This window comes from Bipolaris victoriae, assembly GCF_000527765.1.
Source record: "Bipolaris victoriae FI3 unplaced genomic scaffold scaffold_61, whole genome shotgun sequence".
Taxonomy (NCBI): domain Eukaryota; kingdom Fungi; phylum Ascomycota; class Dothideomycetes; order Pleosporales; family Pleosporaceae; genus Bipolaris; species Bipolaris victoriae.
This window is the reverse complement of record NW_014575331.1, coordinates 121,076-147,928: the sequence shown is the minus strand read 5'-3', so window position 1 is coordinate 147,928 and position 26,853 is coordinate 121,076. Positions and strand designations below refer to the sequence as shown.

The window sequence follows — 26,853 nt, the reverse complement described above, 5'->3', positions numbered from 1 at the left end:
GATTCTTCAACACAAAATCTGCTACTCAGTTTGAGGGCAAATCATGCGTCAAGTTCGTCAATCAATTCTTGGGACTCAATATCTTATAGTAAGCTTTACTCTATGAATATATCTTTTCATGAAAGAAAACATCTGTGTCGTGATCCAACCTTTATTTCGACACCATAGTAGGTTATTCCTCTATTTAGCGAAAACACATCATTGGTATGAACAACGTTTGGGCAGAGGCGTTACTAAACACCATATCATATATACCTTCGTATCGATGATACTAAATTTCACATTTCAGAGATGCATTTGCCAAGATGAGGTTTGCCTTGTTAGTTCTCGGAACGGACTACGGCTAGCATGACGAGCGGAGATTCCATCCCTTCTCGGAGTATCTGATTTGCTTGGCATATCAGGTTTACAAAGCGAGACAAGACGGTCTATGCAATCAATGGCGGAGTAGAATTGATGACAGGTATCTCTACATCTATATGCTTCTAATGAATTCCAGATGACATCACATGTACATTTTCAACTCCCATACCACGAGCTCGTTACCATTATCTCATTCTCATCACGCCGCAGTAGCCACAGTAGCCGGCGCCGCGACCCTTGTAGCCTACTCACCCGCCCGAACAATACCTAAACCCCTAACATCCTTAGACGCCCGCTCCGCACTCGATTTCCAGACCTCTACTTCTTGGCCTCCGCGCAGAATACCTACTCTCATCGTTGAGAGCAGGTTGTGTGCTGCATTTGAGTGTTCATACACACCCCCGTTAAATACAGCAGTTGCGTCTTTCCCAATCGCAGATTTGATCAGTGTTTTACCGCCGGGGTGGTCGGCGATAAAAGGCGAGATGTCGTGGATGACACCAGCAATAGCTACCAGCGCGGCGCCATTTGTAGAAGCTTGGGTTTGAAAGTCGTCCCAGGAGAGGACGGGCAGTTGGGAAAGCGGGGTGCCCCAGTCGAGTGCTGCGCGTTTCTTGTCTACAGCTTTTTGCTGTTGTTGGAGACGGCCTTTTTCGATTTCGTTGGCGCGGAACGTCTTGAGGTCTTGGGTTAGTGGGAAGAAGGGGATTTTGGACATGCCCCAGATCAGCCATTTAGTGGGGTCATATTGGTACCAGAGGATAGCGTTACCTGGAATCTGTTAAATATAGGCTCTACCTTTTTTTGGTGGTCAGACTTACGGTAGTCGCTAGGGAATTCGTGATGAAAGTTGTGGTAGCCTTCTCCCATGGTAACGAGAGCGGTAAACACATGATCTCTAGGGCTCCTGCGGTCATCAAACGGTTGCTCTCCAAGATAGTGTGCCAACGAATTGACACAGAATGTCGCTTGCTGAACGAGACACGCTCGAATGATGCCTGCGTACACAAGACCTCCCCACCAATCTCCCCATCCCAGGCCAGCGACTAATGCAGGAAAGATCCAGGCGGTAAAAATAAGAATCTTGCCATAGTGCTTGTGTTGGAAAACGACAATGGCGTCGTTGTCCAGATCAGAAATATCCGTACGTCCCTTCACTTTGGGGTCCGTGTTTAAGACCATCCATCCAATGTGGGAGAAGAGTAGACCCCGCATGACCGAATATGGGTCTTTCATGGTATCAGTCCAACGATGGTGAGCGCGGTGATTAGCGCTCCACCAGCGTATGCTTCCTTGGATGGCACCGGCCCCTACGAATGCGAGAAAAATGCGTAGAGGAAGACGTGCAGAGTAACAACGGTGACTCCATAATCTATGGTAACCGCCTGTGATACCAAAGGCGGTTGTGGCATAGTAAAGGATGCTCCATAGCAGTGTAGGACGGGTGAGGGGTGTAGAAAGGGAAAGATAGAGGCCATAGGTTGGGATGAGGACGACCAGTGTCGTATTGAGCCAATTGATCTTCTTGTACCAGTTTTGCAGGGTCACAGGCTGGGTTGATATATGTGGCTGTGTTGGTGGTGTTGGAGGCACAGCCACTTGTGGGTCTGATGTGGCCATCGCGGTGGTCGGTCTCAATGAGGCGAAGAGCGTGCAAGAACAAGACAGCGTAATCGTGCATGCACTCTAGGTACATACATATATGTACCTTTTACCGCGTCATCCGGAACCCTCCGAGCACACCATACCATGTTGGCAAAAACGCAGGCAGAAACATGGATACATGGATACATGTACGTGTCCAACTCAAGCGTCGGGGCAATTAGTTCGAGGTAACAGCGTGAAAACCGCGCGGCAGCCGCAACGGATTTCTCAGGCGATACATCGCTCTCTCGTGTTGATTATGATTGGTTGGAAGAAAGAAAAGGATTGGTTGATGAAGTTTACATTGCCATGAGCGGTTAGGAGCCTGCAGGAACAAGGCCCTTTGTCGGCTTATTGATGACTAAATTGATCTTTAAGAATGAGGATTGTGGGCGGTATGCGATGAGGCTTAGCGGGGACCTCAAGTCACACATCACATGTCAAGACTATGCCTCCCTTGTATAGCCACAAAGAAACATGCTTATCCTCGTGAGGTGATTTGAGATTGTATCAGAATCCACTGATGGTCTCGATTGCGAGATTGGATTGCCGTTTTCGTCGAGGTAATGAGCATTTCGGAACGACAAGAGTTCCGAACTTTAAGAGGTAGAGCATGGTGCCAAGCGTCATACATATCTAATACGGCACAGCTTACTCAGAAACGTGAACCAGTTGAACAGCAGAACAAAGGGTATCTTTTCTCTCTACTTCTTCGAAGGAACCTCCTCCCACTGCACACCGACCCATTCTTCTACGTATCCCAATTCGCCTTCTGGGACGTCGTTGGGTTTGCAGTCCTTACTGCAGACAGCCATGATAATAGTGCCCCATTCCATACCATCGAGGGTCATTTCTTCAGCCTCCAGTTCAGTAATGGCATGTGGTGTCAGTTGAACCTCAAACACTCTGTCTGCACCGCACATCTGGCAGCGAGGGAAACCCGATCCGCCTTTTGAGCCTGTTATTGTGACTTTGGCATTGGAGGAAGATCCATTCTCTGAGTGAGCTGCCAGAGCTTTCCCAACAGCGTCGCTATCGCTGTACAGCAATGGCTTGCCCTTGAACTCATAACGTAAGACCTGCTCTGCATTCTCGCCTACGCGGTCTGCGAACTTCTGGAATGTCCTGTCCATGGATGATTCAAAGACTTCCTTATCTTCTTTACCTCCTCCAGTGCTGCCGCTACCCTCGCCGTCTACCTCCATGCGCACATTCGCCGGGATTGTTGGCGCTGATGGAATGTCTAATGTCTCGTACTCGGCATCCAGGTGGTAGTGTGGGAACGGTGCGGGGAAGGCAGAGTCTGCTGGCCAGGGCTCGTGTGGCCGTGGAGATTGCTGTTCAGAAGAAGGTGGGGATGAGATGCGCGCCTTAGATGCAAAGGTCTCTGGGAGGGTTGTAGACGCCTCATCCTTGTTCTTCTCGGATGCGATGGCTTGTACAGCCGGTGCCGGCGCTGGTGCGCCAAAGGGGTTTGCGCTTCCTGACTGCGAAGAGAAGGGGTTCGCTACTCCAGCACCTGGCTTGGAAGAGAAGGGGTTGGAGAAGGGATTTGCGGAGGCTGAAGCGCCTGCCCCATTTTGTACGCCAAAGAGCGACTCGCCTATCCTAGGCTGTGGCTTCTCTTCCGGCTTTTCCTCTTTTTTCTCGATTTTGGCAGCGGGTATCTTGTTGCTGGCGCCCTTTGTGATGCGCACGCCCCGGATGCCCCTCACACTGCCCTCCTTTCTTCTGCATGTCTTGCGCCGGCACGTCCAGATGTATAATCGCCGTTCGTGGCCAGGGAAGGTATCGGGCATGTCGCCATTGAGCTCAAGCAAAAGACTGAGGAGACCATTGCAGACTTTACACTTGGCCAGGGAGCCTGAAGGGGCAGTCTTGTCATCGATCCAACTCTATTGCACGGCTTAGTGACAGACTTTTGTATGTTGCATCGGTGCCATGCGTACCGGAGTGCCTCCAAGATGGGAGATGGTGTCGCTCGTAGCCTCCTTGGCGGCATACCCGAGGAGAACATTGGTCTCGGTGTAGTCGTCGCCGCCATCGGACGAGTCACTGTCATATGGCGCTGCCATTGTGTGTACGTGTGCGTGGTGTGTATGTATACGCAGCGCGTGTGGGAGAATGATTTGGCGGGGTCTAACTTTTTTGAAGGATGACGCGGGGCTGCGTGGTGGTCAGTGCCCGCCCGTCTCGCACTGTGCGAAATTGAACCCAGCCTGCTACACCAACGCCTCGTCGCTCATCCACACCAACCACCATGGGCGCCCCTTTCGACTTCGCGCCTGAGCGGCCGGATCACATGCAGCAGATCCTCGATGGCCTGGATCGCTACAACCCAGAGACGACGGGCGTCTTCCAGGACTATGTCATGCAGCAATGCGAAAACCAGACATACGACTGCTACGCCAACCTCGCCCTGCTGAAGCTGTACGTGTCTTTTTTCCCCTTTCCTACTCTACAGCTACAAGATGAACAAACAACCACAACGTTTCCTATTACCCGAGGTGTCGGAGTCTGAATCGCTCCGCCCGCTGAAGTTTCATTATTAGCTCTATCTGACAGCTTCTTCCCCTCCACTGTTGATGCCCGCCACTTCCGCCATTGCCTGCTGCTAACAACTGCGCACCAGCTACCAGTTCAACCCCCACCTTGCCCGCGACGAGACCATCACCAACATCCTCGTCAAGGCTCTGACCGTCTTCCCGAGCCCCGACTTCTCTCTGGGTCTCTCACTCCTTCCTCCACATGTCCTAGCTCCTCTGTCATCCTCGTCACACAACCCAGCAGCTGGCGATGCCCCTCTTTCAGAAGCTGTTCAGAAGCTCAACGAACTGAGGAACCTGCTCGAAGGCGCTGATTACGCCACCTTCTGGTCCACCCTCGACTCTGACGACCTCTACGCCGACTTGATTGCCGACGTTTCTGGCTTTGAGGAGCTCATGCGCGTACGCATTGCCGCCACTGTCAGCCAGGCGATACGCGAGGTTGACCGAAGCATCCTTGAGTCGTGGTTGAACCTCTCTGGAAGCGAATTTGACCACTTTGTCGGTAGCGTATGTGGATGGAATGTCGACGGTGACAAGATCAAGGTGCCCATCAACAAGGACAACGAGGCTAAGGGCACCGTTGTCCGTGAAAACGTCAAATTTGACCGTAAGTTCATATCCATAAATGTTTCGTGAGGCCCTGCTGACATGGGCGCAGAATTTGCAAGGGTTATCAAGAGGGCGTATGAGCAGCCAGCATGAGCAATGTGATAGCGAACATGATGACATGAGACTACGGATGGCACGGTCGGCGTTAGAGGCGGACATCAGAGCTACATCGGCATGCCACGGTGGCATGCCAGTCATTCTGGATAGCAATGCAGGAATGGCTTGAGATGGCTTACCATATACCCCCCAAAAGTACACCGCCATCCCAGCAAGCAATCTGTAGGAGGTAGCGTGCAAACGATGCGCTATGTCTGGACAAGACACCCGCGTACGAAATATCATTCAGTTTTCCAGCGTTCACTAAATCGCTTTTGTCTGGACTTCATCAACGTGTTTTATTCTTGCTTGAATAGAAAGCGCTATATTATTATACTAATTCTAACCAAAGCCGTATCTTTTAACTATACTAGAACGCTCATCACAACTGTCGCAACCGCAAGGCTCATGAACCAAACCTGCGTTCCCATGTGGCTCGCTTCACCCTCCATGACTCCCTTGCCAGTGAACTGGCTGGAACTCTTGGCCGTTGCACTCCCATCTCCACCGTTCAACTGCCCACCTCCAGACACGCTACTTGGATTGGTAGTACTGTCCTGTATGCAAAGCGAAGTTCCATTTCCCATGAACATGCGATCTGCCACACCCTTCCAAACCTGGGTGACATCTGTAATCATCCTGGGCGTAAACCACATTCTGCAGTCTGCAGCTTCGTAGATGAACTCCAGCGGCACACCCGACTTGTCGTTGAGCCTCATGTTGTCTTTGAGATTGACGCCGCCTGCAACCTGACCTCCATTGTACGCAGAGCGCTTAAGGAGCTGCTCGACGGCTGCTGTCTTGCCAATGTCCATGCCATCCCATTGCTTCTGCTGGTCAGGCGAGCCCAAGGCATATAGAGCCTGCATGCGGACAATAATGTCGTCCCAGGCGAATACTTGTGCACCCTTTGTGCCGCCGACGCCCTGCATGGGGCCCAATTGCGGTCTGCCTCCCACGGCGATTGTGCGGACGGAGCCCTGGTTCTTGAGCAGCTCAGAGACAATAGCGCATGTAGACGAGCACATGCCGTCGTGCAGCATCACCATATCCTCTGCGCGGAATGGCTGCGGCGTACTTGTTTCATTTGCATTTTCGCCGTAGCCAATGACGCTGAAGCCAGTGTACGACGTGCTTACGCTGTCGCTGAAGTTGTAACGTAGGATGGGCGTGAACTTGTCATCCTTGATGTCGACTGGACCAAACAAATCCAGCCAGCTGGGAATAGCTTTGTTATCTATGTCCAGCGTGTGTTGGTAGTTAAACGGCGCCGACAGGGCGAAGATGTCGCTGTCCGTCGCATCTGCACCAAGGGCTTCGGTAAAGGCGGTTCGGTTGTTTTGTGCATACGTGGTGTTGGCCAGGAAGGAGGAGGTGATGTTTCCAGCGATGTTCAGGGCTTCATTAGCACGGTACCGTGTTCCACCGTATGGCTCAGCTACTGCTTGTGGATAGACTTGCTTGAAGGTGTCGTAGCCCAGGATTGCGTTGCCTCCGCCATTGCCGCGCAGGTCAAAAATCATCTTTGTCTTGCCGAGTTGCCTGGACATGCGAATGAAGTTACGCATAGTATTTTGGAATGCTTGGGGACTTTGGGCCTGGTAAGATGGGATGCTGAGAACAGCGACATCCTATCAGAGTTAGACAAGTACAAAGTATAACAGTCATAACGTACCTGATATGCCGAGCCGTCAAGAAAGTAACCTCCGACAGCGAGGTCAGAGTTTATCAACTCAGCTTTTGGGTATCCAATATGCGAAGGTTTAGGAGCATTTGCGGGAGTTGAAGGGGTCGTGTTGTTGCTAGGAGGTGCTGGAGCTGGAGCTGCAGATGGAGGTTGAGGTCCACTGCAAAACTTTTGGAAGAATGCACTGCCACTGTCGACGCCAGTGAAGTTTTTGATGACTACAGCAACGTTCATCTGGGACCAAACCGTGCCATTTGCAAATTCAAAAGTGGTATTAGGGCCTTGGTATCGGCCAGTACGGAAAGAGCCAAGAAAAGTGGTGCCAGAAGCAAGCAGAGCTTGAGAAGGAAACAACGCATTCCATCGAGTATCAGCGTCGTGAAAGTCGGAAGTAGAAGACACATTCGTAAGGTACTCCTTGGTGTCCATGCCGTTGATTTTCTTGATAGCTGATGGTGTGAAGGAAGAGGCATTGTTCGCTTTTAGGACATCCCTATATGCGTAGATTTCTGGCAAGGCCACACCATCAGACGAAATAGATACCAGCTCCGAGCCAGGTGGCCTTTGGAACTGCATTACCGAAGCCAGAATGTCCGGTTGATAGGCAAAGTGGTTGTCATAGGCGCTGGTGAAGAGGTCCATCATCGCCAGCTGAAAATCGTATTCGGTGGCGAAACCTCCAGTCGCAACTCGGGTCTTCATGTTGTCGAGTTGTCCCATGATGTCGACAGGCTGCTCAGTATATGTCGCGGGTGGTTTTTTTAGGAAGGCAAGATTGGATTGCCATTTGACCACCAACTTGAGATCGTCGATTAGCTGTACGTTTCCTGGCTGATCAATGGGAACCGACTGCAGACATTGCAGACCAAGTTGTGCAGGGACAATAGGCCGGGCTCCAGAGGGTAGTGCAGCGAGGGCTTTGCCAACGACCGCACATGGTTCTTGTCCCGATGCTGCTGATGACGGGGCCGTGGAGCTTTGAGTGTTCACCATACTGTCAGATGCCGCGCTGATCTCACCAACAGCCATCATTATGTCGACATCTGCCTGCGTCATAACCTCGTTCATATCCAGATCAGGATATTCGGGTACGCCATACATCCATGGGTGAGGGTTGGCAGCGGACAGGCCACACAGAGCACCAGCCAGAAGCACTGTAGATCGCATCTTTCTAGAAACGATTAAGATTGTAGTTCTAAAATCTCGAGGCCTCTAGCGAGAGTAAAAAGAACTGTGTCTGACAGCTTGACACTTGAAGCATACAGTATTAGTATTAAAAGAAGCGTGCCAGCACGAGTAGGAAAATGAAAGAATTAGTAAAGAAACAACGTCTAAAGGCGCATGGTGACAGCAAACAATCGAGATGAGCCCAATTACAATGCACCGAAAAACGAAGGGGACCGGCAAAAGGAGAGTAATAACAGAGGAACAGAAGGACATGGTAAAAACCGCAAGATGGTGCTGGGATCGTTTCAGCCGCCGTGGTTATCCACATATACTTGGCATGTTTCTAACCTGCTTCGCAAACGACGCTAATGGTAGTTAAGCTACAGTAAACGGCTACTATGCTGAAGCTTGACTGAACAACTAGGCAGTGACAGCATCGAGGTCAAGGAAAGGTAGGTTATCTGCAGAGGTAGGTCGGCTGATTTGATAGCATGGCGACGAAAGTTGTCGAGAAATCGGAACACGATATTGGGATTTCAAATACTATACACAGTATAGCGTTATGCATAAATTGAGCCATGAGTCGTGTCCAAGTAGGCTAGGTGCTTGCATAGTCGAAGACGCATAGGTGGAGGGTGTTGATGTTGAAACGTCCTCAGTGGTCTGAGACGAATCATTTCGCGAACCCGAGCCCTTTACGACGATGGAGCATGTAGCAACACTCGGATGAAACCGGGAGGGTCCAGACTCTCGTACTCATACTCGTTGTGCGCTGCATCTTTCTGGGGAATCAGGCGGCCCTGGATGTTCCTGGTAGGCGATCCCGCAGTGTGGAGGCGCATCCTCGCAGCAGTAGCGCGACAGAGACATGAAACGTCATGATGACAAGGTGTCATGCTCTTGGACACGCAGTAGGCTGGCGGTGATCATCTGAGATGGACAGGATGGTGACTAAGCGGGTGATGGGTGAAGGGGTGGAATAATGATACGCGAGCGGGCCGGTGAATGGACAGAAGATGCTAGCAAGTGTCGTGGTGGTGCTGTGGTGCTGTCACATGCAGTTTAGCCCGTAGCGGTGGCTGCATGGCTTGGCAGTGGGGCTTAGACCGCCATGGGGCGCCCCCGTTGGCCGTGTTGGTGCCCAGGTGCACTCGCCACCCTTGGGCCGCTTAATACCCTCAACCACCCCAGGCCACCACCTCTCTCCTCTTCCCTCACACCCGCTCCTCTACTCTGCCTCTACCCGCTTCTCCGCGACTTTTCAACGCTCGCCCTCTCCATACACCAGCAGATCGCGCCAGTCGATTTCATGACCACGGACATCCAGAATCTCAAGTCCTTCGATCCGTTCGCGGAGGTCGACGATGCTGGAGGCGAAGTAAAGTCTACTCAGCAGAACTACATCCATATCCGTATTCAGCGTACGTATCTCTTCCCCCTAGCTCCCAAGCTCTGGCATCCCTTCTACACGATACTCGCACTCCTCACCGCGACATCGGCCGTAGTCGCCAATCCGCTGACCGGAACCCCCCTGGTCCGGCCCCAACAAATCGCGCAAGGCTGACGTCAATGTACCACAGAACGCAATGGTCGTAAGACTCTAACTACGGTCCAAGGCCTACCCAAGAAGTTTGATCAGAAGAAGATTCTTAAGGTCATCAAGAAGAAGTTTGCTTGCAATGGCACCGTCGTCGCAGACAGTGAGATGGGAGAGGTGATCCAGTTGCAGGGTGATCAACGCAAAGATGTTATGGACTTCTTGACCGACAAGAAGGAGGGCCTCGGCCTTGATGGCAAGACCATCAAGGTTCACGGCTTCTAACCGCGTCGAATACGCTATGCCTACCGCCGCTCCTCACGCCGAGCGACCGCTTCGAGCCTGACGACAACGAGACTCGTACGGCGGAGGAGGAGCATGCCGACACGTTGGACGCGTAGCACATACGATCCACGCTGCTGAGATGCGGTAACGGCATAGCAAGTATCCCGCGGAGGACCCACGGTTCCTCCGTATCTCGATTTCTCTTGGAGGAACAGACGCGGCTATCGGATGGTTTTTTTTTGCACGCTGATGTATCAGGTGCTGGCAGGATGATGGGAGGATAGTTCGTACAAGACAAACAAGATATTAGTCTTCTAGTCACGGTCAATCTAAAGAGTGTTTTCTTCACTACAACATGTTCCACTTTGCGTGCCTACTAACATTGTATGAAGGGGGGGTATCGAGAACAGTATTAACCAAAACGATGATGTTTCCTAATCCATATCCTCATCCTCCACCTCTCTTGCTCTACCACCATCATTGTCCTTCTTTGGCGCCTTGGCCTCCTGCTTCCTATACAAAGTCGCCAACTCCTCCGCCTCCGTCGCCTCCTCAATACTCTTATCTTCCCTCACCCGCAGGAACCGCGGAAACCTCGTACTCAGCCCACGCTCATCGCTCACCAGCCCAATCGCAGCCGTGTACGTAGGACTGAGCGTCAGATCCGCAAAAGCCACCTCCCATACCTCCTGTGGCTCAAACCACACGGCCGGCGTGCCCGCCCCACCATTATACTCCACATAGTGTGGCTTGCCGGGTAACACGGTAGTCGAGTCGGCATCACCGGGATCGTACTTGGCGCGGTTGGCTTTGTAAAAGGCGTCTGTGAAGCCAGACATGCACTTTGTGACTGCCTCGAGCTGGCCGGTTTCTGCGTTGCGAATGGCGAGGAGGATTGGGGACCACCATGCCGCTTTTCGGCCTGACCCGTGGAATGCCGCAATGGGTATTAGGTCGAGGGTTTCCGAAGTGGTGCTGTAGTCTTTCTTTACCTTGAGCCATGAGTCGAGGCGTTTATCGGGCTCATATGTTGATAGCAAGGCTTTGCGGCGGCCCGAGGCTTTGGGCTCGTCTGTTTCAGCCTCTGTGGATTTTCCTTTTGCTTTTGACTTGGTGGGTTTCTTTTTCTTCGGTGTAGGCGGCAGCGAGGATGTCTTTTCGAGGCCGAGTTCATCTATTTCGGCGAGGAGATCCGGGTTGGGGAGGTTGTCGAGGACTTTGACCATTATCCCTTCACATTTGATGTCTAGGGCGCCTTGGAAGAAGGACTGGACGGCTTCTACATCGGCGGATGTGGCGTCGAGGCTTTTAACCCAGGTGAAGTGATGAGGGATTTCAACAAACAGGCTTCGAAGTAGCGACCTTCGCTCTCTGAAGGGTCGGTTGAGAAGTTCCTCGCCGTTGAGGTACATGAGATCAAATGCGAAGAGACAGACATCAACCGTTACTGCTCCGATAACTACATCTTTTCTCGCGCGGTTGGCTAGTGTCTGGAACGGCTTGAGGTCACCACTCTCTCGATCAACGGCTACGACTTCACCTTCGAGGATAAAGCTCGACACGCCTTCGCCTCGTATCTTGGGTACGAGCGCCACCAAGTCGGGGTACTTGTCCGTCATGACTTCGAGGTGTCGCGAAAAGATTGTGACTTTGCCCTTTGCATCGCAATGCACCTGTGCTCGTTGTCCATCGTACTTGTATTCGCAAGCAAAATCTCGACCTTGCAGTTTGGTGAGCATCTCACCCATGTCACGTGTGATGCTACCCAACATGGGCCGAAGAGGAATGTGAAGGGCCAGGCCGCAACGCACGAGCAGCTCGTCGCAGACACCGATCTCGAGAAGTACGGGTATAAGGTCGTTGTAGTTTGGTCTCCGGGCAAAGCATGCTTTGACGATTTCCTCGTTCCTGCTGTAAATTTCGACCAGCTCCTCTTTCTTCATTTTCGCCATGTCTTTTCGGTCACGTGTCTCGAACTCAGCTCCCGGAGGCTTCGACAACATGAACGCTCGCGATAATGCAATGAGCATCGTGGTCTTGACGGCGCCTATGCGCAGATGCTGCACCAAGGTTCGTACGACGTAACGACTTTCTTCCGCACCTCTCGCATCTTGAACGAGTCTCTCGACGATTCTCTGTTTATTCTCAACACTGCCATTTCCCTTGCTATTTGCAATCTTGACCAACGAGTCGAAAACGCTCTTGATGGTCAAGGGTTTTGGTTTGCGGAGGGTAAATGACTGCTTCTTCTTTGCTTCGAATGCCACATCACCAGCGTCTCCGTGCTTGCTGCTCAATGCCTTTAAGCTTGCGTTGTCTAATCCGCACACCTTCTTCAACGCCTTGGAGATTGCGGACCCTCCAAGTCCTAGTTCAAGATCAATGTACGGTGGCGATATCGCGTTCGTGGAAAGCCAGACAGCCGGGAGTAGGCTGCTTGGGTCGCTCTCGATGATTGTTCGTAGTAGGTTGACAAGAGTATCTACAATTTTGATGCGACTCGTGGTGCTATTGATTAGAATGAAGCATCTTGTCAGAAGAGCATAGGTCGCGTGACCTCCATCGGCTACCCAATGCTTTTTCAAGTCAGGTATGTATTCCGCAGGATCAAATTCAAGCGGGCTTTGGTCGAAGGGTATATTTGCGGTTATTGTATCTTCTTCGGATGCGGTTGATTGTAGCGTGAGAGTATTCTTCTTTGGTGCAGGTGCAAGTTCGGGTGTTTTCTCCATAACAGCATCACAGGCTGGTGATTCAGATTTCTTTGCATTGCCTGAACCTTCATTCGCCGCCATATTCGTGGTACGCTTCTCCGGCTCTTCATACAACTCATCTGAGCTTCCAGGCACCACATTCTGACCCCTTTCGCGATCCTCCTTGTCCCATTGTTCCTGGAGTTTGCGGGCAAGTTCTTCGTCTGTCAATCCCGAGTAATCTTGCTCTGCAGGTGCTCCACTGGACGTAGGATCCGTAGGCGCATCCTTGGTTGTCGCTTTTGCCGCTTGCTTCGCGAAGAAGTAGTCTAAGCTACGAACCGGCTTTCCTGACCCATCATTCTTCTTTCTGCGCTTCAACGGGCTGTTCATAGTGTGAGTGTATTCCTGCGCAACGTGTTGGCAAATAAATAATGTTGTCTTATGCCAGGCGAGTATGGTACGTCATGTAGCGGACGCTATGACCATGCCAATCTCAACTTCACGTGCGCACGCGTCGCGTCACTGCAGCTATCATCGTTTGAGTCTCCTTGACAGTGATGATACAACTAACACATAACACGATACATCTGGACTATTCGAGGAGTTTCAGAATCTTGATTCCATTATGCTGATATACTACGTATCCGTGGCTCATGCTCCAGAAGGTAGATGTAGACGTTGATAACTTCATGGGCTTGAAACCTCGAAGAATTCCCTTTGCCTAGTCGCATATGCTTTCACTCCATACCTGAACCAAAGCCATATCTGCAACCCTCTCATTGAGTGCCATCTCTCATTTCCTCCCTCCTACAACTCATCGTAGTAGTTCAAGATGTCTGCCGAGCGAGGCATCTGCTCTGTAGCTCTGCGCTCATACCCGCTGCGATCGTACCCACTCGCACCACCATTCCTCGGAAAGCGGCTGTCCCTCCAAGGTACACCAGAAGCGCCGCTCCAAGACCTCAATAGACCCATGGTGTCATCGTCCGGACCATTTGTCCGCTTGTCATAGGCAGTGCCCCAGAGTTGAAACTCTCCGGTGTCCCTGTCGGTGTAGCCTTGTTGGCCGTCTAGCTGGGATCCGACGCCGTACTTGACTGTGACATGCTGTCATTCATCTGAAGAGTCAAGAAGTGAGAAAGGGATGTCTTACGAAAGAGCTTTGCGGTATCCTTCTGAAGGTCACTGACCAGCTTGCGTACGGCCTTGACGGGGCAGGTGCTCGTGGACGTGCGTAAGAGCTTGGTTTGACTGTCTTGGTTGCAAGTGAGGACTGCGCCAAACGATTTTGTTTCCTCATCCTCGCCGATCACAATGTCTTTTTCCTATATGTGAGCTTGGGGGGTTGTAAGGAGGATGTGGGTTTGTGATACCGTAGAATTTGCCGCGCTCGCTGCCGTAGAGAAGGCGACAGTTCCCCAGACTGATTTCCTTCAGGTTGTTGACCTTCTCGACCTGAAACTGTTCAGTAAGTATAGGAGATACAGTGCTGAGGAAGGCTTACCAGAATGGAGCTATCCAGCCATGAAGTACTGGATAGGTCGACGCTTGCCGCTTGCATAGCAAGCTCGCTGGGCTCCATGTTGTTGTTGTTCTGGCACACGGGAACTGACATAATTGTTTTAGAGTTTTTTGGTGCTTAACAAGTGGACCAAGTGCCTTATATATGTGTAGGGGAGGGCTGGGACGAGAAGTGACTACAGCGGCTTGGCGACGAAGTGAAGGTGAATGACAGTTATCTGCCTATCTCGATAAGATCACAAGTCACTCCAAAAAAGCATTCACTTACCTTCACCTTCGCAGCCACGCTATGTCATTGTTGCCCCCGAAGAGATGCAGTAGATGGTGAGAGACAAGAAGAACCGTGGCAGTCCAGATGATATAGGAAGCTGGAAATCGATCCTCAGAATTCTGTATCCATTCGAGTCAAGAATACTTGATTTTGACGCTGGTGTCAACGTGGATTGTATATGCAAGGTTATGAAATGACCTCTTCACCTTTCTCATGGACCAGGCGATGAAAACTACGAAATAGAAGAGCAACATCGAACTCTGATAACCGCTAGTAGACGTACAGCTCGAAAGTTGACACAACACATAGAAACATCTCTATCAAATTCCCACGTTGACATGTTGGCAAACACTCATATTCATTGTGTGTATGATGCACTATTGATATCCTCATCCTTCACACACTGCCATTCCCACCGTACGCAATCATGACCGCCCAGTGATGCCCAGACCACACCCATTAAACCCAAGTCCAAAAAAAGCCACCAAAATCCAGTCTATCGACCACACGCATCCGTACGTAAAAGAAGACGCCCTAAACACCATCTGCGTAAAGGACGGGGGGAATCGCTGAAGATAGGAGGTGAAAAGAGCATATAAGATCAAAAATACAGGGGATGAAAAAAATTACATCAGGTTACCTCCATTGCATCGCTTTCCCAATGCAGTACCGAAACACCAACGTCGGAATAAAAGCGCGTAGGACAAAGGTTGCCCTTGATGACCAAGGGAAGATAGTACATTGAACGGACGAAAGAAGAAGCGTCAAATAAAATCGCGATGAAAGAAAGGACTAGGGTCGTATTAGAAATCGGATATCCATTCCTAATCGATTTCAATGACGTTGTTTTGCGTCTGGCCTGGGCGACCTCCACGACCTTGTTGGTGCTGCATGTGCTGCCGCGCGTTCTGCATGTGTTGTGGTTGTCTACCGTTTGGTTGCTGAACTCGTTGGTTGGATTGTTGCATCCGCATCTGTTGCTGCCCTTGTTGTTGCTGACGAGCCTGATGTTTCTGTTGCTGTTGCTGTTGCATTCTTGCCTGATGTTGTTGATGTTGGTGCTGTTGCTGTTGCTGCTGGTGCTGATGCTGACTCCCTTGCTGCACTCCATTCGTCTTGGACATTCCTTGGCCAGGATTCTGAGCTTGCTGTGTAGGCCTCTCGAGCGGTGGAGGTGCGACATATCCACCCTCCATCTTGCAGCTCAGCACACATTCGTCTAGTTTGCGCAGCGCATCGGGAATCGCATCCAACTCCGCAACCATACCGTTCCGCGTCCCAAACCACCCTGGTCCTTTACTACTGAACAACTCCTTCAACTTTTCTTGGAGGTTGTCAAGTCGCCTATGGCCCTGACCACGTTCGGGCGTAGGGAGGACATTGGGATCTTTGGGACGTAGATTGTCCTCGACAAACCAGAATACCTTATCATCCTTGGGTTGAAGGCACACATCAAAGGTGCAGACGGGGTTCTCGTAAGTGATACGATACTTGAGAATGGAGTGAACATGTATCGCGGGATTTCGACAATTGCCAGGCGACCGTTGCTCGATTTCGCGGAAGACTTTAAATAAGGGGCGCGTGAGGACTAGCGTCGTGCAGAAACGATCCAACCCGTTGGCGTCATTGCGATCCAGGGACATGAAAGAAGGCAAGCGGTCGTTGGCAATATGAGTGAGCAGATTGAGGATGCGATGATGGGGGTTCTTGGATGACAGTTCGATTGTGACTTCCTTCTCCGAACTGAAATTGACCGTGGCAGTGTATGGCGAGGGCCCGTAAAAGAATTGGACACGTTGTAGCGAGGATGATGCAAGGCGCATTCTGCGTTTCTGGAGAGTCGTCGCGAAGCTACGAAGACGGTTGACGTCCCGTAATCGTGCACGCAGCTCCCCAAGTATGTCCTGTCCGAAGGGGGTAGAAAGGAGAATCCTGAAATTACCATCGTCAGAAAACTTGAATGCCTTTTGTGGTGAGGCGGCCATGAGTTTGTGCATATCTGCAGCAACTGACTTGACCATCTTTCCGGACGCCACGTGCCACACCTCCTGGCCACCAACCCGTAGACCTTCGCATGTGATCTTGATATCTGCTTCGAGCCATTTGTCGTCCCTTGTGCTGGGAGTGAGAAGATCTGGAGTTTGCACACGCAGGACCCATCGGCGAGCGATGCGCCGTCCTTGTGCGGAAGCAGGTGTCTGTCCCAACTCTTCCTCCAAAGCATACATCTTCTTCTCCTTCTCTAGTTGGCGTGCAGTGACACGGAAGGACAATAGTTGTACGGCGACTCTTTCCAGACTTGCTAGGGTGCTTCGATTGATTGGCAAGGGACTCTTGTCCGGCCTATTCATCCTAATTTGCTCTGCATGCTCGACGCGGTTACCAGAGGAGCCGATTTCGAGGACCCACCAGGACTCTCCCGAAGCGTCAATGATGGCTGCAAAAGCCCAGTTTGGCGACCATCCACGAGGCCAATAGAGAACTGACGAGATGACATCTAGCTTGACAGCCGCCTTGACCATTTGCGGAGTTAGCGACTGCCTTGCAACCGTTTGCCATCCAAGCTGCTGGGCATTTCTTTGAATCAAACCAAGTAAAGTGCCTGCCAGTACTTGCGTCATTACATGAGCCATCTGTGCTGGCTCCCTACCCAGGTTGAAGGCATTCTCGGCCCGTGCTGATAATGCACTTGCCGGCCGCATAATATGATTGCCAGTGACTGGCTCCAAAGACAAGGTGATAGAGGCTGATTTTGTTCCCAGGGTTGCGTTGAGCCTGCAGTCTCCCGGTTCGGCCTCGGACAGATCTGTCTCTGCAACAACTCCAGACTTCATGCTCTCCTTTGTGGATCGCAATATGTCGCTAGTATGGCGTGCAATGACCAGCTTGATGACTTTTTCCATGGAAAGATTTGTCCAATCAAAGGCAAAGTTTGCATCCTTTACTTCTCTTCCTTGGCGGAACCAGCGGGTGGTCAGAGAAGGTATTGGCGGGCCTCTCCACGAGGACTTGGCGTTGCTCAGCCTATTGTTAGAAACGCCGATTTCGATCCAGTTCTTTTTGCCGGGCTTGGTAGTCCAGTATTGTACGACAAGCAAACGATGCACGGGTTCGACCTTGAGGGATCCTGCCCATCCAGCACGAACAAGAGCAGCGGCCTGTGAGCGCAGAACCGAGATTTTGTGCGTTAGAATAAAGTTGTTCAAAAATTCAAAGAGGCCAGGGAGGCCCTTGTCCTTGAGCACAAAATCGGCCTGCTGTTTGAGCTGCATGAAGAAACGGCTTCCTACGGTCACGGTGGGCGCTGGGGTGAAGAGCAATCGCAAATCGATAAGAAACCATTGTTCTGAAGCATCTTCAACAAACGACATGACATCGAATTCTAATTGGCCCTTGATGGTAAAGGTAACCCGGCCAGAGTGAATGCGCCAGTTGCGAAGGTGTCGCGGCAGGTTTTCGTGCACGTTGAGGCGAATGGAGAGGGAGGTATTCATATATCTCAGCAGTTTTAGGGCTTCATCCGAGGAGATGGGTTTGGGGGGGATGTAGTCGAGGCTTGGCATCCAGGAAGCCTTGCCGGTGGAAAGCACTTGAAGGGCAGTCGCAATGTCTGGATTGTTTTCCCTAGCAATGTTGGAGAGCATCTTGATGCGTTCGAGCTGGTCATCAGCAGCATCCATGTTGCGGGCGTGCGCACCGGCCCACGAGAAGATGTCGATGAGCTTTGAGATGTCCGAGGCGGCCTTCTTGCCCCATTCGGTAAGGACCAGCAGCTTGATAAATTTGGAGCGCTGTTCCTGCGCAAATTGGAGGAGCATGAGTTTTTTCCTCTTGTTGGATTCAGCGTTTCCCTGCATGTTGGCAGCGCCAAGACCGTTTGGGAGGGCGCCGTTGGCCATGGGCGCGACGGGCAGGGCAGCCATTTTCTGCAGGATCGAGGTCAAGTCATTGTAGGATTCCTGAGATACGCGCTGCAGCAGGGTCGAGAGGGCGTTGTACTGCTCGGGGCCAATGTGGGCGATTTCGGGTGGCAGCTGCGAGTATTTGTCGAGCGCGGTGGATGCAGCGGACGCGCCATTGGGAGCAGCGGTGTTGGAGTCGCCATGGCGAGAGGCCGTGGCAGCGTCGGACGCGGTGTGGTTCATGATGAGAATGCCTGGCATGCTACGCCGCCAGAGCAGCAGCCCCCGGGCGCCTTGGCCGCACCCGTTGTGCGCGCGCCTGGTGGCTGTATGGGCAAGACGGCTGCGCTGCTTGGAGAGGGCGAGAAGGCGATGGTGATGCGGGCGTGCAGGTCAAAAGGCGAGGTGAGGCGAGGCGAGAGTTGGATGCGACGCGCAGGACCTGGCGACTGGGAGTGGCGCGGCGGGCGGACGGGGCGCGAGGGTGAAGACAAAGGAGCGGAGGGTTTGGGCGCGGAAGGGCGACTATGGCATTGTCGGCTGGGGCGGTTAGAGAGGGTGCTGGCGTGGATGGGGCTCGTCTGGCGGTGGGTGGGTGGGGATGCAAAGAGGGTGAGGTTGACGGCGAGACATCACATCAGCCCTGGCCTGGCCGGGGGGTGCCGTCTTGGCGTGCATTCCAGGGCGAGTCAGGCCGGGCAGGCACTGGAGGCATTGTGTGTGTGTGTGTGTGTGTGTGTGTGTGTGTGTGTGTGTGTGTGTGTATTTGTTTACCTACGTCTGTGTCCATGTAATAGTAGTATGGGCAATGGGCATATATGTGTAATTCTGTATACGTACAAATACCTAGTTAGATACATATATACATATGAATACACCTGCAAATGCACGTCCATTCACAGCACCGCATCAGCCCATGGCCAGCGCAGCCATCGTCACACGTCCAGGTCGTCGCCCGCCCAGCAGCGACCATGGGATCGCCCGCTGTCGACCCAACAAGCCCACCCCCCCAGCTGGCTGGCACATCCACACATGCCTCGATACACTCACACACCCTCCTCCTACAGATCCAGCTAGCCTCTTCCTGGCCATTGGGCGGCTGTCGTCTGCTGCGCATTTATCCGCCGCCTCTCCCTTCCCTTCGCAATGTCTCTGTCGCGGTGACGCTCCTCCGCCAATTAGTGTAAGCCCTGCTTGCTTCCATGGCACCGCGCGCGCCCGAGCTTCCGCCCTACCAGCGACCAGCCATCGCCCGAAATGCCTCGTCCCAGTCAAAGGCCTCGGTCCTCTCCATCTCCCAGTCCAACGAGGCAGACGATGAGCAGAGCCTGTCTGACCATCACCACTTCGACATGGAGGCTGCCCCAGACCGCCCCCACTACCATGGCGAGGACACGCGCCTGACCAGCGACAAGGAGCTCCGCGGCTTCTACATGTATGGATGGGCCGCTGAGGTACTTGCTACATCCTGCCTCCATCTCCACCATGGCCCTCCCCGCACCCCACTAACAATCTCCAGGTCTTTGTCGTCTGTGGAATTGGCTCCTTCATACCCGTCACCCTCGAGCAACTAGCCCGCGAAAATGGCGTCCTGCTTGCCGACCACTCCACACCATGCAAGGCCACGATACCCGCCGTGTCCCCCATCAATGCATTGTTCAAACCAGGCCCTGAAAAAGGACAATGCGTAGTCTACATCCTCGGCGTGGAAATCAACACGGCCAGTTTTGCCATGTACACGTTCAGTATATCAGTCCTCATACAGGCTCTGTTGATCATTAGCATGAGCGGCGCCGCCGACCACGGCAGGTTTAGAAAGACATTCCTCCTCTATTTCGCCTTCATCGGCAGCATAGCCACCATGCTGTTTTTGCCGGTAGTCCCGAGCATCTATATCCTGGGCGCATTCCTTGCCATAGTCGCAAACACATGCTTCGGCGCAAGCTTCGTCCTGCTCAACAGCTTCCTACCCCTTCTCGTGCGTTTCCACCCTACCGTCAAGTATGCAGACACCAGCGCCGCAACCTCCTTCATCGACGGGGACGAAGACGAAGACGAGCACGTAGACGTGGCTGACGACGAAGTCACGACCGAAGAAGACGACGAAAGAGGTGGAGAAACGCCCACCCAGGAAAACATAGTCCGAGACGCACGTTATGCCAACCGCATTGCAGAGCGTGAAGGCCTCCTTGAAGAAGTTGCAGATGCCACAACCGCACTGCTCCCCCATACTCCGCCAAGCGTCGACCTGACAATCCCAAGGCCAAAGGCCTCCAACGCTTCCTCGGTCGAACTTTCCCTCGCTACCAAAATCTCATCTTACGGCATTGCAATTGGATACATTGCCGCCTTGCTTGTCCAAACTGTGGGCATCCTCGTAGTCATTGCTTTCAAGTCTTCAAACTTTGGACTTCGCCTGGTTCTTTTCATCATCGGCGCATGGTGGTTTCTCTTTACTCTCCCGACCGCCCGCTGGCTTCGACCTCGCCCCGGCCCACCCTTGCACATTGGGGAGCAGACGTCCAATTTCCGCACCGCCCTCGCATACTTTAGCTACTCGTGGAAGTCGCTCGGCCGCACCGTAACCCATGCCCGCCATCTCAAGGATGTCCTGCTTTTCCTTGCAGCCTGGTTCTTGCTATCAGATAGCATAGCCACAGTCTCGGGCACAGCAGTCCTTTTTGCAAAGACGACACTCGGAATGCCATATGCCATGTTGGCCCTCATCAACGTCATTGCAACCGTCTTTGGCGTTTTAGGCGCTTTCCTCTGGTCACGCCTCTCGTCGTTTTTCCACTTGTCACCCACGCAAACAATCCTGCTCTGCATCTTGCTCTTCGAAACCATCCCCATTTACGGACTCCTGGGATATATCCCAGCAGTCCAGCGGTTGGGCTTCCTAGGTCTACAGCAGCAGTGGGAGATGTATCCTCTGGGTGCCGTTTACGGTTTTGTCCTCGGTGGTCTCAGCAGTTACTGTCGTGCACTGTTTGGTGAACTCATTCCTCCGGGTTATGAGGCGGCTTTTTATGCTTTGTACGCCATAACCGACAAGGGCAGCAGTGTTTTTGGTCCCGCCATAGTAGGCGCAATTACAGATGCCTATGGGGAAATTAGACCGGTATGTTTTCCTCTTTTTTTTTCAGTGGTCACAAACGACAGCAAGCTAATTTCTCTCTTCAAACAGGCCTTTTGGTTCCTAGCCGTTCTTGTCGGTCTCCCCTTCCCCATTATGCTCCTTGTCAACGTAGACCGCGGCCGCACGGAGGGCGCGGCTCTAGCAAAAACACTGGCGCAGCTCGCCCGTGTCAGCGATGCCCTCGACGACCTTGACGCCCAAGATACCCTGTCCGAGGAGATTCGAAATGATCTCCACGGCTCCTTTTCCTACCAACGAGGTGGCAGACAAGATATTTGATCCCATCTGCGCCACCTCCTCGTCCTTCTTTTTTTTGGGTTTAATTTTTGCATATCAGAACCACATACGTCTCTGTTGAATACACTTTTGATACTTTTTTGCTTGGCATATTGATTCCCGTCATGGCATGTGGGTGGGTGTTTGCATTGCACAAGGGCGTTTTCTTCCTCGGACTACATCTGTTGCTCGCTCGTCAATTGAAGAAATTTAACGACAGACTCTGGATACCTAATTGTATATAATGCATACTACGACAATGGGACAATGCCCATTTAGTGTATCCTCGTAATTGCATGTGCTCTCGTTTCTTCTTTGATTCCTCCCTCATTTTTGACGTCTCTCGCCCATTTATGTGTTGCATGGTTGCCCCATTTCGACCTTGACTCACTACACATGAATCCCGCTACCCGTCCAGATCAAACATCTCCCTATGCTCCTCCCTCGCCTCGTCATCCGGCAAATTATCCGCAATAATCTTCCACATCTCACGCGCAATCTTCTCTCGATTCTTAACCGTCCTCACACTCTTCTTCCACGCCTGCCCAATCGCTTGACGTTCTGCTGGTGTGACCTGTAGGTATTCATATCTTTTTAGTAATTTTGTTTCCTTATTCCAAAAAACAAACAAACCCAGTCATCTCAATGGCTGAATATGAACACGAAGCAAAACAAGACGAGAAGAAACTCACAATCCTCGCCTTCCCCTTCCTCAACCCATCCAGCCTCTCTTCAATCTCCGCCTTTTCCTTCTCCAGCAAATCCATGTTGGCGATCAAGTCCGCCGTACTCAACGTCGACGTCACAGATGCAAGCGTATACCGCAGATTTTTGGCCGTAGCATTCAGTGCTGCCGTTTGCGTACGTAGATTGGCTATTTCAGCGTCGAGGGTTGCAAGTCGTTCCGTTGTACATGTGTCTGCTGCGTCCTACATAGTAGTCAGATTGGTTAGCTCTGTGGAAAAGTAAGTGGGGGAACAAGGGAAATGAATGCCCTAACTCACCTGTAGAGCATGATATACGATCTGCTTCCCTACATTCACACAAAGATGATATCAGTTCCTCCGTTGTATGTATCATTCGGACAAAAACCAAGGCGGCAAAGTAAAGACAGCACTTGACATACCTGCTGTCCTTCCCTCAATCAACTTTTGCTCGTGTAAATCTTTGAGAATCTTGGCTGCGGAAGCTACATCATCCGTCAGTCCCGCCTACATCAAAAGGAGCATCATAGCATATTTGTGTGTCTCGAGAAACGTACCTTTGGTCACTTTGTTATGCAGGTTGGCTGAGACGTCGATGGCCGAGTACGGACGGTTCTGCTTGCCTATACAAACGGTGTTATCATGGAAGTCATTACGCGTAGTATGTGTGTGTGTGTGTGTGTGTGTGTATCTCAGAGGAAGATGCACTCACGCAGGTAGAGTAGCACCATGTCTGCTGCTTCATTGGCCGAGGCCTTTTCTTCAGTCTTCTTACGTGGCGCCATCTCGTACTTTTCAAGTGTATGGAATGAGAGTGTGAATAGTTTTGGTTGAAAGGCTAAAAAGTTGAACTTCTCACTGTGAGATGGCGCCAAGTCTTGTGCATGTTGTGGCAGGAAGGAGTCATCCCCCGACTGAGGCAGGAGCAAGTGTTTTGGCTATTACCTTTCCCTCCTTGGGATCTTTCAAAACTTGCAAACCAAACATCTGCTGTGATGTTTCCCCGTACACTTTACGATAGACCAAGTAATATACAGATAATCACTACATCCAGGTGATTGATGCCTTAACCTCCGCGCTCACCATACTGTGCGGCCCAATCTTCGAATTCCTTCAGTCCCTGTTTACTTACCGACGGTCGGATGGTCTGAAGACTAGCCTCAAAGTCTCGGTATTGTATTGGCCGTATCTGATCCATAGTCATAGAAAGTAACTTTTCCCCTAGTGAACGCAAAGGACCCATGGCAGCGTCTTTGGCAAGTGCTGTGATATCAGACCCAGAAAAACCTGTTGTGATATTAGCCATATGCCTATAAAACATTGATCGCATACACTCACCTTCAGTCAGCTCTACCAAACGATCGAGGTCCTCATCACTAAGCTCATGTTTCTGATGACTCAGCAGCGTTTTGATCTGCTGCTTCCTGACCCAGTCCTCTGGCAGTGGGATATATTGTCGCCTTACAAATCTTCGTCTTGCTGCTTCGTCAATAGCCCATGGAAGATTCGTTGCAGCCAGCACAAGCACTCTACTAGCATCGCCCTTCTCTTTCTCCCGTTCAGTCACTGCACTTCCAGCAGCCGCCTTTTGCAGATCAGACCACTGAATGAGAAATTCAGTCTTGATGCGACGTGTTGCTTCATGCTCCCCAGAGCTGGACCGTGACGAAAGGAGTGAATCAATTTCGTCAACAAATATGATTGACGGCGCAAGCATCTTAGCCAACTGGAATAGCGCACGAACAAGTTTCTCTGATTCGCCCAGGAATTTGGATGTTAGACTGCTTGCAGAAATGGCGAAAAACGTTGACTTTGACTCAGTTGCCACCGCTCTTGCCAACATTGTCTTTCCGGTTCCCGGAGGTCCAAAGAGAAGCATGCCGCGTGCTGGCTCTCGCAAACCCATGAACAGATCCGGCCTCAAAAACGGGTAAACCACTGTTTCCTTCAAAGCTGATTTTGCCACCTCCAATCCCGATACATCGTCCCAGTGTACTTCGTCTCCCTGTATCACAATCTCGTTCAGGATTTGCTGCGCTGCTTGCTTGTCGACACCTCGCGGAAGATTCTTCATGATTTCTTCTGTTCGTCGTTTCCATTCGTCCATCTCTTCTACTTCTTCCTCGCCCTCGGCACTGTCCGTGCTCGGGGTATCGGGTAGCTCTGCACGAATCGAGTTTCCTCTACCTCTGACCTTTTGTACTGGAGACCGTCTTTGTTTGGCAACGTTCCCGTCAGCTTCAATTGCTATAGATTCAGACAGATCATCTTGCTCGGAATCAGTTCGTGTGCGCACGTTGTTATTTGCAGGTTTCGGTACTAGTCGTCGTGTGGTTGGATCCCACATGACACTCCCCTTACCACCTCCTCTCTCAACACCACAATCGCCATATGAGTGTGCCGCTGCCGATGCAGCGAGGTTTCGCGGATCGGGCATAGTTTTAGGATATTCGTTTCGGTACGAAGGCAATGCTATGCTTCCCAATGGCGTGCCCACCAATCGTCCTGAATCTACTGATTTTCGGGGAACTGGCGGTGCTGCTCGCTCAGCAGCTCGAGTTCTGGTAGGCTGAGGCTCATTATCATCGATAGGAACTGAAGCTACATGAGCAGTGAATGCCGAGCGGTGGTCAGCTCTTGAAGAGAGCGGTGCTTGTACGTATGGCAGTTGCGACTGAGTATTCGAGGATATGTTCGGCCTTTCAGCAGCTGACTTGTCTATCGATGAGCGTACTGAAGCAATCGTTGAAGAAGTTGATGGGTTTGACGGGCCCAGGACAGGGCGGCTCGAAGCTGATGCGGTCCTGACAGTCCATGCTTGAGTAGCTGCTTTTGAAGCATCAGGGCGGCTCCTCAACGAGTTGGGCATCTTTCCTGATGATGATTTACCCTCCCTTCCAGGTCTCAGTGTCCGCAATAATCTACCGCTTTTCTCTGGGGATGGTGTACGCGCTTTGTTCTCGCCTACAGGGCCTGGGGACAAATTTGATGCGCTCCGAGTCTGTGATAGGCTGTTTTCTCGTGTTGACCCATTGCCAGAGCTTTTGCGAGGCACCATCGCGGGGCGCAAAGGTAGCGGTGGCCGTGAGAGATCGGTATAATCCAACGGTGGTATAGAACCATTCCCGAGCCACGAAGAAGATGGGTTCGCTCCATTTGGTGATTGAGCCGCTCCATGAGACGGTGCAACTGGTGTATTCGTGTCAGACGACACTGAGGTCAAGCTTTCCCTCGAATCCTCTCGGCTCCTTTTCAAGGTTTCCAAAAGGTCTACACGCTCCTTGCACTGCAGTTCTAGCTGACGTAGCGATTCGATGAGCGCTCTCTCTGTTTCGGTTGCGGGGCGGTATGTCGAGGGGTTGCGACGAGAATTATGGTAATTGATATGGTCGAGGGCTGTCCTCCAAGATCGCAATGCTTCTGGCTCGTTGTTCTGTGAGGACTCTGGTTAGTGTTCTCCCTCGTACGCGACATTGTTGGGTTGACAGGCGCTGACCTGGCTCTCAAAGTACACTGCGGTCGAACAGGCCAAGAAAGCCTCATCGTAGGCTTTCTGGGTGGTGTTGGCGCGCATAGCGAAGGAAGTAGATATTGCGCGCTCACTTCAAGTCGTCGTAGGATGCGGAGACAGGAATAGGTGTCTATCACCAAGGCCTGGGCTGGTATTGGCAGGGTCGTCTGTTGCATGCGCCAGCCTTAGCTTCGCGCTGGGGCGTGACGTAGTTGGCTGCTGCCCAGTGCATATTCGCAACCTTGAAGGCTGAGTAACGGCAACCGAGCAAAACAAAAGAAGCTGCTGCGGTGGCGTTTTTCAAACATGGGCAACCCACCACCGTAAGTCAGGTTCAACTTCATGAATGCTTGCACTTGCAAAAGAAATCCACGAGACATGCGCATGTGCATGCGAAAGTGGGGTACACGACCAGAGACTAAACAGGAGCGGGCCGTCGTCTATCGATTACGCACCTACAGAGAAGCTTACCACAATAAATGCAAAGGTTCCAAAAAAGATTAATGTAAAGACTTCAACTCTTTTGCAAGAATATGTAAGCCACAACAGCACTGCCATTCAAGCAGTAAAAGACAAACTGTGCAAGTCGTGAAAAAGTCAACAGGTTTGTTGTGAGCGGTGCCGGTCTTGAATTTCTCCTATGGTACAATTATCTACGCAAGCCACCATGCGCTCACATAACCAAACGTTTAGACGCTGCCAGATGAAGCGTTTGGAAGAGCCTCAAAGCCTCTCTCACTACACAATGCCAAGTAGGGAGTATCGCGACACATCTTCTCGCTCTGCCCGCTCTATACAGAATGCTGGACCTCGTCGCAAATGCCCAGTGCTGCAGTAATATCCTCTCCGCGACGCCGCAGGTATATTATTCGATTTGCAAAGCGCGCATCGTCATA

General features: G+C 51.7%; 12 protein-coding genes across 12 annotated transcripts; 4 read left to right on the top strand and 8 right to left on the bottom strand.

The window, feature by feature from the left end:
- Positions 1 to 607: 607 nt before the first annotated feature.
- Positions 608 to 1,983, bottom strand: COCVIDRAFT_39215 (hypothetical protein; the record flags this gene model as incomplete). The annotated part of the gene is made up of 2 exons (XM_014699520.1): positions 608 to 1,134; positions 1,185 to 1,983. 2 exons carry the CDS (start codon positions 1,981 to 1,983, stop codon positions 608 to 610), a joined length of 1,326 nt encoding a protein of 441 aa, XP_014555006.1.
- A 728-nt stretch (positions 1,984 to 2,711) lies between these two features.
- Positions 2,712 to 4,082, bottom strand: COCVIDRAFT_39214 (hypothetical protein; the record flags this gene model as incomplete). The annotated part of the gene is made up of 2 exons (XM_014699519.1): positions 2,712 to 3,902; positions 3,957 to 4,082. The coding sequence occupies 2 exons, from the start codon at positions 4,080 to 4,082 to the stop codon at positions 2,712 to 2,714; spliced, it is 1,317 nt and encodes a 438-aa protein (XP_014555005.1).
- A 185-nt stretch (positions 4,083 to 4,267) lies between these two features.
- COCVIDRAFT_28050 (hypothetical protein) lies at positions 4,268 to 5,258 on the top strand (the record flags this gene model as incomplete). Its single annotated transcript, XM_014699518.1, has 3 exons — positions 4,268 to 4,437; positions 4,640 to 5,163; positions 5,215 to 5,258. 3 exons carry the CDS (start codon positions 4,268 to 4,270, stop codon positions 5,256 to 5,258), a joined length of 738 nt encoding a protein of 245 aa, XP_014555004.1.
- A 368-nt stretch (positions 5,259 to 5,626) lies between these two features.
- Positions 5,627 to 8,115, bottom strand: COCVIDRAFT_103559 (hypothetical protein; the record flags this gene model as incomplete). Its single annotated transcript, XM_014699517.1, has 2 exons — positions 5,627 to 6,892; positions 6,937 to 8,115. 2 exons carry the CDS (start codon positions 8,113 to 8,115, stop codon positions 5,627 to 5,629), a joined length of 2,445 nt encoding a protein of 814 aa, XP_014555003.1.
- A 1,309-nt stretch (positions 8,116 to 9,424) lies between these two features.
- On the top strand, positions 9,425 to 9,937 carry COCVIDRAFT_39211 (hypothetical protein; the record flags this gene model as incomplete). Its single annotated transcript, XM_014699516.1, has 2 exons — positions 9,425 to 9,536; positions 9,696 to 9,937. 2 exons carry the CDS (start codon positions 9,425 to 9,427, stop codon positions 9,935 to 9,937), a joined length of 354 nt encoding a protein of 117 aa, XP_014555002.1.
- A 434-nt stretch (positions 9,938 to 10,371) lies between these two features.
- COCVIDRAFT_17406 (hypothetical protein) lies at positions 10,372 to 13,023 on the bottom strand (the record flags this gene model as incomplete). Its single annotated transcript, XM_014699467.1, has 1 exon — positions 10,372 to 13,023. One exon carries the CDS (start codon positions 13,021 to 13,023, stop codon positions 10,372 to 10,374), a length of 2,652 nt encoding a protein of 883 aa, XP_014554953.1.
- Positions 13,024 to 13,440: 417 nt separating this feature from the next.
- Positions 13,441 to 14,215, bottom strand: COCVIDRAFT_103549 (hypothetical protein; the record flags this gene model as incomplete). Its single annotated transcript, XM_014699515.1, has 4 exons — positions 13,441 to 13,730; positions 13,787 to 13,951; positions 14,007 to 14,088; positions 14,138 to 14,215. 4 exons carry the CDS (start codon positions 14,213 to 14,215, stop codon positions 13,441 to 13,443), a joined length of 615 nt encoding a protein of 204 aa, XP_014555001.1.
- Positions 14,216 to 15,249: 1,034 nt separating this feature from the next.
- COCVIDRAFT_103508 (hypothetical protein) lies at positions 15,250 to 18,588 on the bottom strand (the record flags this gene model as incomplete). The annotated part of the gene is made up of 1 exon (XM_014699514.1): positions 15,250 to 18,588. One exon carries the CDS (start codon positions 18,586 to 18,588, stop codon positions 15,250 to 15,252), a length of 3,339 nt encoding a protein of 1,112 aa, XP_014555000.1.
- A 941-nt stretch (positions 18,589 to 19,529) lies between these two features.
- COCVIDRAFT_103531 (hypothetical protein) lies at positions 19,530 to 21,745 on the top strand (the record flags this gene model as incomplete). The annotated part of the gene is made up of 3 exons (XM_014699513.1): positions 19,530 to 19,781; positions 19,847 to 21,448; positions 21,515 to 21,745. 3 exons carry the CDS (start codon positions 19,530 to 19,532, stop codon positions 21,743 to 21,745), a joined length of 2,085 nt encoding a protein of 694 aa, XP_014554999.1.
- Positions 21,746 to 22,148: 403 nt separating this feature from the next.
- COCVIDRAFT_103529 (hypothetical protein) lies at positions 22,149 to 23,231 on the bottom strand (the record flags this gene model as incomplete). Its single annotated transcript, XM_014699512.1, has 6 exons — positions 22,149 to 22,316; positions 22,435 to 22,671; positions 22,747 to 22,775; positions 22,869 to 22,931; positions 23,004 to 23,069; positions 23,159 to 23,231. 6 exons carry the CDS (start codon positions 23,229 to 23,231, stop codon positions 22,149 to 22,151), a joined length of 636 nt encoding a protein of 211 aa, XP_014554998.1.
- A 281-nt stretch (positions 23,232 to 23,512) lies between these two features.
- On the bottom strand, positions 23,513 to 26,020 carry COCVIDRAFT_103604 (hypothetical protein; the record flags this gene model as incomplete). The annotated part of the gene is made up of 3 exons (XM_014699511.1): positions 23,513 to 23,733; positions 23,785 to 25,879; positions 25,943 to 26,020. The coding sequence occupies 3 exons, from the start codon at positions 26,018 to 26,020 to the stop codon at positions 23,513 to 23,515; spliced, it is 2,394 nt and encodes a 797-aa protein (XP_014554997.1).
- Positions 26,021 to 26,597: 577 nt separating this feature from the next.
- Positions 26,598 to 26,795, top strand: COCVIDRAFT_103452 (hypothetical protein; the record flags this gene model as incomplete). Its single annotated transcript, XM_014699510.1, has 1 exon — positions 26,598 to 26,795. The coding sequence occupies one exon, from the start codon at positions 26,598 to 26,600 to the stop codon at positions 26,793 to 26,795; it is 198 nt and encodes a 65-aa protein (XP_014554996.1).
- Positions 26,796 to 26,853: the final 58 nt, after the last annotated feature.